Raw genomic sequence first — 12,367 nt, forward strand, 5'->3', positions numbered from 1 at the left:
GAAGCAGGATTCTTCTTGCAATCTGCAAGACTGTCCTGTAGATGGTTAACATCTACAAAGAAGAATATATCTACTGTAAATTACTTGCTATCACTTCCAAGTTGATTATGATTTTGTCACACATAAACACCCACAACCACACATCCCACTCCTCTCGACCTCAAGAAAACATGGTAAAGGGCAGAGAGCATCAAAGGGATTGAAAAAAAAAAAAAAAAGAAACCCAAACAAACAACAACAAAGGAAGTGGAAGATTTTATCTGCATTAGATTTTCTTCTCTAAAAACTCTGCCCAATACCCTAATGATATACAGCTTTCTTAGTACCAAACTATACCAAACTTTGTTGTATGAATGAAACTGCAAATATTATTCTACATACCTTGAATACAAAATTTTATATGCATTTAAGACAACGTAAATTAAGGCATCAATTTAGACTCATGTTCTCAACAAGCTTACTTAAAGCCATGGAAGAAAAATCTACATTCATTCAAAGCTTTAATTTAATAGTACTTAGGCCTCACAATCACCCAACTTTGCTGCTCCATCCACCGGAAGACGCTAATAAATAGCACAAACTGCTGTTTGCAAAAGCTGATGTTGAACAGATGGTCTTTCAAAAACTCAACTACTCTAACTACTCCGTCTTATTCAATTTTATTTTACAGTTTTCTACTATTTTCACAGTGCAAGTTGTAACAAGATATCCCTTGTAAGAAGAGCTGGCGCACAAAATACTCTTCATAAGAACTAGAACATTCTTGACACTTAGTGAAATTCAACCAAGACTGATCGCAATCTTAAAATAGTGGATTCCCAGGCATGCTGAAAACTTTTCTGTTTTTCTCTTGTTAATTAGAATGCAACGTACAATACATGGCATTCATTTCACCACTGTCGATAAGGAAAGCAGTAAGTTGCAAGATCAGAAAAGAAGGCCAGGTTCTGAGCACATGATTTAACCAGTTTATCTTAATTTGAAGAATAAAAGCTTATTTATACCCCAAGGAAAGCACAAATCTTTTGTCTAACAGACACACAGAAATAAGGGCGGGGGGGGGGGGGGGGGGGGGGGGGAGGAATGGAGGTAGGAGGGGAGAGAAATACCTCTTTCTTGTTCCAAACCATCAAACCATCAGTTGGTAGTCACTTACTGCCTCCTTAACTGCAGTTATGCTTAGTACAGTAAGATGATAAACTTTCTAGCAATGACCAGGTATTAAAGTCACACTTACTAACAGTTTCCACGCTGAGTGTAAAAAAGCACTGACCTAAATACTGCACCTGACTCTCTCCCAATGACACTAACTATATCTCTACGAGAATAAACGCCAGTGAAAGTCAGAACCCCAGCAATAGAATTGATTCCATTCATCATTCTTCTGTCACCACCAATAAAACAAAACCAAAACCTAAACTGAAAATCAACCCTCTCCTCCATATCCAACAGCAGCCCCTCCCTTTCGGTCCCCAAAGTCCTGCCAGAATTTCCAACTCTTGAGTTTTTATGTCAGTTTTAAACATTCTGATTCAAGTCTGAGTGTACTGCTTCTCACATCCAAAACTTTTACATTATACGGCTATGTAGCAATTGCTGAATGCAAAGCTAAATGAAAACAACCCCACTTTGCCACTTCTCCAAGAGGAAAGTTTTTTGTAAGCAGGCTTTCAAACAAACACAGGCTACAGGCTATCAATAATAACAATTCACAAAAACCTGCTGAGTCACACTGCTCCACCCCCCTGGCTGAATGGTATCATTAGGAGCTAAAATTCTCCTCTGGTAAGTGCTTTCTTTTTCAAGCAACTGTTGTGGTTGCCACAGATACGTTACAGTAAGTCAGATATGTGACCCAGAACAGTATGCCTTGAAACACCTATAATAAAAAAATTAAACTATCGTACACCCACAGTGAACTGAAATTGAAATATTCACCTACTAATGAAACATCACACAAAAGCAATACCATTAGTTTGTTCCAACTTACCATTGGAAGGCATTGTAATGGAAGTAGACCAAACCAAGGCCATATAAAAAGGCAGCATTCTGTAAAAGAAAGAAAGAGTGTTTAAAACTCAGATAACACAACCATACGCTGTCAGAATGATTTTCCAGTATTTTACTTATCCTTTGACATTCTGTTTAAATTTCACCTTGAACAGGAAGAAAAAAAAAAAAAAAAGGAATGGAGAGACAGGCAGATAATAATAAAAAATAATAATAAAAAACAAAAAGTGATTTTTCACCACGTATTTTTGGAGGAATAGCAACAACAATAATATTCAAGTACTTTTACATCAGAGAAACTGATGTGTTTTGTTCTACTTGTACAACAGCAGGGAAGGAAATGATGGAGTAGAGGTCTTAAGCAATTTATTATAATAAAAAATATTTTATGACTGAGTACCATTTCATAGTCATAATAATTTATACTAATATACAAGTAAACAAAGCTGCACACCCCGATTTCAGTGTCTAAAGCAGAACATTAATTACATGAATCTGAAAATATGCTTAAGGAAATTTCACTTTTCCGAATACCAAAAATACAGACATTGGCTTCAAGCCCAAGACAATCACATTTCTTCATCATTAAACAAATTTCTGTTTTCCCTACTTCCCAAAGTAAGGAAATAGAAAATAGTGGGGAGTGGGGGGGGGGGGGTGGGGAGGGCGGAGGAAGAAGGAAGGAGAGGCGGGGAGGGGAAGAGGGAGAAGAACCGTTCTCCCTCTGGAAAGCCATTTTCTGTCCACAGAAAAGTATGACTTGCTTCTAAAGTGACACTGCACTAAGGACGTTTAATGCATGTTTAACTATCTAATTCTACAAATAATTAGTATGTATATCCTGAATTAGAAAAAGCAATTTATTTTTCCCATGTAAAAGTTACGCCACACCATAGTTGTTTTCTATTTAGCAGAGCTGTTCCATTAATTACAGGAGACAACACGTACGTGCTGCCTGTAACACATTTTTAGGCTTTTCTTATATACAGTTCTGGTTTTGAGAGACAAGGAATGAATCCCAAAGAACACAAAGCTCTGACACAGGACAAGAGATGGAATTTCTATTGTCAAAGACTATAGCTCAAGATAATTCCTCTTTCACTTGTTCAACAAGTCAAATTTCTGTTCAATTCCACGAAAGGAATCCTAGTTACTCCTTAAAAACAATCCAAATATAACCAATTTTCTCCTAGAAAATAACTGGTAACCAGAACACAATTCGAAAAGCAACATTCATCAGAAACAGGACCCAATACTACCATTTCATTATACCTCATTTGTGTCTTCTAAATGCAAATTAAAACCAGGGGAAATGCCAAAGATCCTTTCATGAATACAGCTGGATCATAGCTTCAGCTATGGACAGCTTCCAAGAAAATTATGTGGTATGACCAGATACGACAGCAATCAGAGCACTGGAAGATGTTAACAGGGGGAGTGAAGGGGGAAGTACATAAACATGAAAAAGATGACACTTTACTACTCACATTCCTGTTTAATTGAACAAAAACACAACACGGACATCTGAAAGATAAAAGATCTCTCATTCTGTACTCCATGAATTTCCTGCTTTCCAAGCGTGCTCTGGCAGCACCAGACTAGGAAAAAAGGCAAGCTCAAAAACTGAGCACACATAATGCCTTAAAGTCACTTTAAATGAAAAAGACAGAGAGATTTTCATGTATGCAACATGGAAGCTTCAAAACAGAGCACACACTTAGTAATCTTTATAGTGTCAGGCTCATTTAGAGAACAGAACTTAACAAAACTGTCCAGAGATCCCCCGACTGCAATCAAGACTAGATCATTGTAAAGATTAGAATAATAGTAATAACAAAAATCGTTCATCACCACACTGCACGATTCAAGAAAAATATGCCAGACAACTAAAACATTTTCAAAGAATTTAATTTCCTCTTCTGAAACCTATTAGAGTTCACGGTCCAAATGAGTTACAGATTCAGAAGATTAATCGAGATGATTATTTTGATCCTAAGGGTTAATAACGACCAACTTCCAAGGCACAACAGGACAAAATGTAGGTGATTTGTCCAAATGTAATTAACGTATCAAGTTCACATAACGCTTTCAGGTTGTTCCTGCCCCAGTAAAACACAAATCAGCCATTACTGCTCTGTCCCTTGTTCTGTGACTGTTTTTCCCATTTTTCTCCTGTTCTCATTTGGCCTCACAAAGCATTTGAGACTGACCCTGAAAATCTGTTAAACTGACACTGTCTTGTCAATATAAAACAGGGCAAGGTTTAGGACCCTGTAATACTTTACTTCACGTGTAAACGTAAAAATTCTGAAATGTCAAGACGGATCATATTTATCTGTCCTGAAATACTACAGCTCTAACCACATGTAACATAACACCATTAGTACTGCTTGTTGATTATTAGATTTGTCATCAGAAAGGTAAGAAAAATATCCTTTAATCTGTGTTTGAAGCTCAATAGGACTTTCACAACAACTGGCAGATATCAGCACTTCAGTGTATGCAGTGTTTTCCCACAAACAACTCAAGGTGAGAAGTACATAAAATTCTCTACTTCAGCAACTAACTTTTCTGCCTGTATTACAGAATACCATTATGTCCGATGTGCAGCCAAGTTCCTGTTGGCAACATCCAATATGAAAGGCTAGAACAACTTAATGCATTACCAGGACCAAGCAAGATCATTACACAAAATTTTCATCTGCAAAATGTCCTTTTTCTTAACATCACAAGATTCTGTGACTCTGTTCACAAGGACTCTGTTCACTCCATCTTTAAATAAATAAATAAATACATATCTGTTTTCAGTTGCCTTTGTTAATTTTATTTAGACAAGTTTATCACAAAAAGTATCCATCGCATGTTTTTCCAGTGAGATTACCTTTGGAATTTAACCCCTGCTATTCAGAATACTACTATAAATAGCTGGTAAAGTGGAATATAAGCCCAGTTTTCCCCCCTCCAAACATTTTAAAGTGAGGAGTAGAAAACAAAATTATCAAACAAAATTATCTCTTATAATCCTTTCCTTGAACTTTCTTAACAACCCTCACAATTTTTGAAGATCTTACGCTAACAAAACTCATTCTTCGGTTACTAACTTCTAATGCAATTTTTATGTCATCAGAGCTCTCCACTAAAATCTACAGTAAATGAAAAAAAAATCCCTGCAAACTGAAACAGACTGTACCTCAAATCTGAAGTTGTATGTCTATATTTTTTCATCTACAGCCATGCTATTAAAAAGCATGGACAAAAATTAGAAATGCCATTTCCAATTAGATGTCATTCATATTTTCTAGAAACTATCAAAAATGTTAGAATGTTTCACACCAACCACTAGATGGCTCAAATACCTCTTTCCATTTTATATGCTTATGCAATTTAAGAAGATTGTCAAGTTTATTTTGTGTACCGTTACTTACACGCACTATTTAGCGCTACGCAACATTTCAGTTGTATTTTAACAACATGTATGAGTATGAGCTACAGTATTTTACTTCAGGTAATTCAGAAGGCAAAAGATGTATCTGTATGTACCTTTATATGTAACTGAGACAAGAAAGCACATTGAAGACTTTCTGGTCTTGTTTCAAGCAATCATGGGGGGGGGGGGGGAATTAACAAATGAGGAAAACTCTATTTCACAGACCTTCTGCAATAACCCAAGTAACTGGTTTATAGCCTCTCTGAAGCAGCAGATGGAAACAGATCCCCAAACATTTCATGTGCTCTATTCTCTAGCCATTTCAGGCCAATTTCACAACAAAACCTTTTTCTCCATTTCAAGTCTGCAGTCAGTAGTTCCGGCAGAACGACATCAGACCAGAGCATCAGTTACACTTTGTCGACAAACACAGGGTCAGAAAAATGCACCTGTCCTGTGTAGCACGTGTCCATACTCACATTCAAGACTTATCAATGGCCATCTTTGAATGTATAAATGTACAGCTATCCCACCTCAGTGCAGATGTTTTTCACCTGCAACATGCGTACCTTCCACAGGCATTTGAGACCTGATTTGTCTTTTATATACAAAGAAGTTAGGCATGCAAAGGAAAATCTCTTTGGCAGGCATTTCTAGAGAGTGGAAAAACACCCTGAAGAGTCAAAGCAGTCTCAGGGCAACATCGAGTTAGGACCTTGCAACTTAAAAATGAAAAGGAACAGTTTTTGCCATAGTTTCATAGCATTGCTGACTCAGAAACATTCCCTAACGCTGCCTCTTAATTTTGCTGAGTCATTTGTATAGTACTATAGCCAACTCGATGCCAGAACTGATACGTGTTATTAATATACAAATTAAAAAGAAACAAAGAAAAAAGATTATTTTTAACTGGATCGGTTTCCCAGCCATGTTCATTGTGTAACCCCCCCCCCTCAGCAACTGCATTAGCACAAATGAAAGAGTGGAATGTAGCAAAGTACGTAAAATCTCTTTAAGCCTACACTGTTACTAAGAAAACGCATACTGAACCTACAAGGACTTTCAAACAGAAAGAGTGAAATTCTGAAGATTTTAACAGGCAACCTGTCCTTTCTTTAAAAAAAAAAAAAAGAAAAGCTCAATACTTTAGATATTGTAACTAGATAAACAGATATTATAAATTATGTAAATGTTTGACTTGAGAGGAATTAACTTCTATGGGTCAGTAAAAGATGGATAAAAACATGGAATAACACCACAGCCTGCCTGTCAGCCTTCACCATGCAGGTAGGTCCTTAATCAGTGAGAAACAAGCAAATATACCATTTCTTCTTTATGACTCTAAGGGGCAGGCCCAGACATAGGTAAAATAACCCCTTTATTTCATGAAAGGGTTTCTACTATTTATACAGAAATCAGAGTGTACCCCACCTCACAATGAGACAAAAAACAGATCAGAAGAAACAAAGTCCACATGCAGTCACGTGGTGGAAGCGTAAAGATGAATTATGAGGGAAAAAAAAAAACAACTGAAAAAGTTCAGCACCCTCATGAGGCCGGTGACTGTAAAGTCTTTGATGACACCTTAAAATTGCTTCCAGCAGGATTCCAAACGCCCCTTCCATAGCTGCCTAAGCTCCAGCAGAACCTGCAGTCTGGCCCACATCACACCAGGCTGCAGAAGAGTTGGCATGTGGGCAGGGGGCATTGCTCTTCAGGAAACCTAACTAGAAAAATAAGGTTTCACAGTTTACAGCTCATCCTGTGGTCACAGGGTCTGTCAGCCACTTGTTCCAAGCAAAAGAAAACCTTTTTGTGTCCAAATGTGTGAATATGTTTATTTATCTACTGAAAAAAAAAACCCAAAGAAGTAGTTTTGACACTATGGTGCCTAATATTCCTCCTGACACTACTCGATATATAGTAGCAGTTCCCTGGAGAGTATGCACCACATAAAAAATTCCACTCAGGCTCCTGTGTATAAACAGCTATATGCCTTTGGGAGTTGACAAGCTCTAGCAGTTCCAGTCACAAAGACTGTAAGTGTTCAGGAGAAAGACGAGAGGGATTAAACAAAATTTGTTTAGATTTGTAGTAACATGAAAAAGAGAGCTCCCTATCTAGATGTTGTACACATTTGCCACACCTGCAGAAATTCTAAGATCCCTGTAAAGGGTGTATTACAAATTAATTTAGTTTTGGCTTCTTCGAGGTCGTCAAGAAATTTTATAGTACCTGAAAAATCATTAGGTTTATACAGGATCTTTAAAATACAGCTGTAATATTGCAAAAATACACCTACGGCTTGTAGAGGAAAACCGGGCAATACATTTTTCTTGAGTCATAAAAAATACTTCTTTTCTTTCACAGAAAAGATTTTAAGAAGGTGAAATAGGAAAAAACATAACAAATAAAGCCCAAAGAAACAAAAACTGCCATCCACAAAGTATTGTGGATGTGTAAATATTTTTCTTCTCTCTCCTTGTGTTTTTTTTATTGTTGTTGTCATTGTTGGTGGGGTTATTTTTTGCTTTTTGGTTGGTTGGTTTTGTTTTTCTTTTTTTTTCCTTTCTTGTGAGTGGTACCTATCTTTGAAATTACCATGCTCTCCTCCCCATCCTGCCCATCTCCTTCTTAGGAAAGACAGCCCATTTCTCCCTACCTTTTTCAACTACTCACCAACGCTGCACTTCCCTGTTCCCTGCAGCACCCCTCTCAATGAGCACTACTTTTTAAACTCCTCTGAAACATTGCTGTCCAACCATTTTCACTCAAGGACCAAGACACAGATGGCAAAACCTGCTTAAACACACTCAAGAGGGAGCCTGGTTCTGCCACAGTACCTCAAATGGCTTCTCAGCAGTATCTGTAAAAAAGCTTCTTGTCACCCAGGAAAGGACAGGGTACATCAAAGTAAGACAATTATTGAATTATCAAAACTCACAACCAGGAACTAATTCAAGATAGACTAATAATTTCAAAACCCTTTGAGTAATACGCTGTGCTACAACTGCTTTACAGGGACCACTTTAATATTAAAGACAAAATGATAAAGCAACATTAAATAAATCAAAATATCTTAACTGATGATGGAATACATGCACTCTTGTAAACTAGGCATTCCTTTATCTATAAGTAAATTTCAGTCTTTGGCAAAATGCAATCCAGATCAACTAGTGTACCTCCTCAAATCTGTCATAAGAACAAACAGCCAAGCAAATATCTCAACAGTGATCGTTGCTATGGGTATCTGACTTACATGCTTTCCACTGAAGCTTATAAAAGTTCACTCGATATCAACATCTTCATTTTCCACTTGATACAAATATTTTCATTAATTTACATATTTTAACAGAAAACAGTGTCTTCGTGAAACAAATCAAGTGAGCAAAGGTGTTGCGTAGCACACAGAATTAAATTCACCTTGGGAGACATTTTGTAAAGACTGTTCATCTAAGCAGATTTAATATTCTCCCTAAGATTCCCCTAATACTGTTAATACTCACAAAGTCTGAGACCGGATGCTTGGTAACTAAACCGATTCGCCCAAGGTTTGCACAAAGAAATGGATATGGCATCTGTGGAGATCATCTAGGCCAACCCTCTGCTCAGGGAATGGTCAACTAAAGCAGGCTTCCAAGGATGATGTCCAGTTGGGTTTTGACTGCCTCTAAGGATAGATACTCCATAAACTCCCTAGGCAACCTCCTCCACTCTTCAATCACCTTCACAATTTAAGAAGTCTTCTCTGTTTTTGAAAGGAATCCTGTGTTTTCAATCTGTACCTGCTGCCTTTTCTTCTTTCAGCAGGCACCACTGAGTCTAGTTGTATCTTCATTACTTCCTGAATCAGGTATTTGTATATATCCTAACAAGATCCCCCTGAGCCTTTTCTTCTCCAGGCTGAATAACCTCAGCTCTTGTAGCCTCCTCTCCTTGTATGACAAAGGGACATCCTCCTCCTGGAAGTCTGAAGTGACATTTCCTTTAATCCAGGCCTCAGGAACCCTCCCCCAGGAGGAGAATCCAGCTACTAGGAAGAAAATTTACTCTATCCCTGCCAAAACCAGGACACCCATAATCCTGTCCTGCAGGATCTTATTTTTGTTCCATACTCTTGTGGTGGGAGCCCCAGTGTTAACTAGCAAAAGCAAGTCAAACGCAGAGCAGCTCTTTTCAACCTTGGTTTTGTTTTTTTTCTTTGAAGACTACCATTTTTATTTCATACCTATTACAGGATTTGGTCTTTCTCTTTTTCCACCTAGATACAGTGATCTAACAAAAATTATTAGATGTCTTCACGAATGTTTTTAATCAAAAGTACAGAAATGGTGTGCATACATGAAGAGACATTAAGTATTACTGAAACATCTTTTTCAGAAGATGACATTTGATCAGTTTATTGAAATGTTTTATTTCCTTTTATATGGCAAGTGATCATCACTATTTATGCCCAAAACATTTAATGAAATAGATCAACTAGTATGAAATTTTACATTCTTGATTCACCATTTTCCAACCCTTTCCAGTAAGGACAGGAATCCCACTGAGTTTACAAGGAGCCCCATTATTTCCCTGTCAGTTTCTAACTGCTGGAGAATCACTACTATGTTGGAAAAAGCCTTAGTATCATTAATTACACAGCTGTTCTATCTGAGGCCCACCACATAAAATGGTAGTAGACAAGCGGAATACTAAAGCATGAATGACTACAAAGGGATTCAAATACACACAAGCAAACCAATAAAAACCAAAAAGGGAAACAATCACAAAAATGAAGTGGCAAACCTATCTATGGTTGTTCCTTTGAATCTTAAAGCCACATTGTGCTGGGTGCTACCGAGAACCATACTGAATCTGGAATTCTGCTTAATGGAAATAAGTTGAATTTTGAGTAAGTTGCTGAAGAATGCTGTGGCTACTCATATGTTGTTCTTTGCAGCTGAGTAACTCTTGAATGAGTTAGCTGCCTTTAAATGAATTCTGAAGAATGGAGAACATCTCAAAGATGGAAAACTTGAAAAATGTCACTGAAAATATTTGCTGGATAAAGGAAAGAGCCCCCAAACCAAGGCTTGTTTGCAGAAAGCAGATAGAGTTAAATTACTCTCCTCTCTTTGGGAAATGACACTTAAGAGCACAGTTTTATATCAAGCATGTTCTTTTCCTGCTCAGAGATGTCACAGAAAACAAGATGTCATTCAGGATGCTTCACTAGCAAAACTAGAGGAATTCCAGTTTATGTGTGCTTCCAAAGTAAAGCGGGAGAAGGAAGGACAGGAGGTGTGAAAGGACAACAGACAGCAGCCTGTCATTACCCAGGCTTCATTAACCCTGGCATAAAACCAGTTTGTTCTGTAAACTGCAAACTGAACAAAATCCTACATTTGGAACAAAATTCTGAATATCAGCTTTAGGAGAAAGTCGCACTGGTTGCTTCAATTTTTACTTGATTTTTAGTCAGTAACATCTTTAGATGGGAAATGCTGCTCAGTAGCATATAGTTTGTGTTGTTATAAATACATACAATATTAAAATAAGAATGTGTAACTTTTAAAAGATTTAATGGTTTTCAGTACTGAAATGCAAGCTCATCGCGTAATGGTTGCTAGTTAGCTATCAATCAATTAGTACTGAAAATGATTTTCCAATTAGATTTGTAGTTGGTTAAGTAGTAACACTAATTGATGTTCTAATTGGTGATTTGCTGTTTTATTTGTCAGAATGTACAAATACTTAAAATAGGATACAACAGACAAGGCAGCAGGCCCACATGACAGGCAGCTGGGAGAGCAGACAAGATGGCCAGCAGCCAAGAGCAAAGCAGAGCAGCTGGGCAGCCCACCAACCATTCCCACAGAATATTTCAATCCCATCAAATCATCATTTCTCAACAGAAAACTGTACATCAGTGAATTTTCAGCCCACTCTATGAATATATACACACCAGAGTGCAAGAGCCCCCAGTTTCTAAAGGCAAAACAAATAAAGAAAAAAATACAAACAAGCTGAATGATAGGACACTCACTCTCCACCATCTCTGCTAATCCTGCGCTGCTCTACTTAGCTCTTTCTTCATCTACTTCGGAGCTCAGCTTGCTTTCCCCCATTAATCCCCCTCCTTCTTACCACTGTATCACTGCTGCTGTACGTGATGCTAGTTAATTCTAACAATTTAACTTCTGAAAAATTGCAAATGGAAACATCACAACTGTCCTGAATCAGGAACTTGAACAATTTAAATCCACTGGTCTCTCCTCAGTTCTGACAACTGCCTAATGATCACAAGGGAAGGTTATAAGAAACCTCTCAAAGATGGTAGTTTTTAGATCTTTTTTATCTGGGGCAGTTTATTTCTAACTCTGCTGCTTATGCAGGTAGCCAGCAGTCTGAAGGAGAAGGGAGGAGAGGACAGGAAAGCCCATTAACCAATGCCACAGCATGGGGATTTTCTGCTCCTCTACTCATTTGACATCCTTTTGCAAGACTCTAGGGAACTCTTATTTAAAGTTATCTTGCTAAGCTGAGTTCCATGTAATGATTTTACATTCCAATTGCTGCTCTTTGGTGTGAGTGGATACCCCCCTCTTGCACTAAACGTCAGCAGAATCCCTTCCTAATCCACGTAAGTGTTGATGCACCCTTGTTCCTGTCATTTAATTCTTTTCTTAAACACAAACACATCCACTTTACGATGTGCTGTAGAAAGTTCAGGCCATATTTAATTGCTAAACATGGTAATTAACTGATTCTGTATCAACAGGCAGATACATTCTACTTCTTGATATCTCTTATAATTTTATAGTATGATAGCTATGCCTCTCAACTGTTTTTAAACCTTTTTAGTGTATTCACTTTGACGGCCTTCAAGACTTTTCAGGCCTACAATTCAGATCCTTTTCAGTAAAACAAAGAGAATCCTCAGGCTAA

At 37.6% G+C, this 12,367-nt stretch overlaps 1 protein-coding gene across 19 annotated transcripts in view; it reads right to left on the reverse strand.

The window, feature by feature from the left end:
• KDM6A (lysine demethylase 6A) overlaps positions 1-12,367 on the reverse strand; it is a 158,690-nt gene that overhangs the window by 80,870 nt on the left and 65,453 nt on the right. For all 19 annotated transcript variants that reach the window (XR_008971648.1, XR_008971647.1, XR_008971649.1 and 16 more), the window contains one exon: positions 1,991-2,049. Coding sequence is in view for 15 of the 19 variants with exons in the window: in XM_057405053.1 (XP_057261036.1) it covers positions 1,991-2,049 (59 nt within the window). In the remaining 4 variants the exon portion in view is untranslated. The remainder of the gene's footprint in view (positions 1-1,990; positions 2,050-12,367) is intronic.

This window comes from Pezoporus wallicus, unplaced genomic scaffold, assembly GCF_028554395.1.
Source record: "Pezoporus wallicus isolate ANWC-B61680 ecotype Strahan unplaced genomic scaffold, APGP_CSIRO_Pwel_v1 contig_1739, whole genome shotgun sequence".
Classification (NCBI taxonomy): Eukaryota; Metazoa; Chordata; class Aves; order Psittaciformes; family Psittacidae; genus Pezoporus; species Pezoporus wallicus.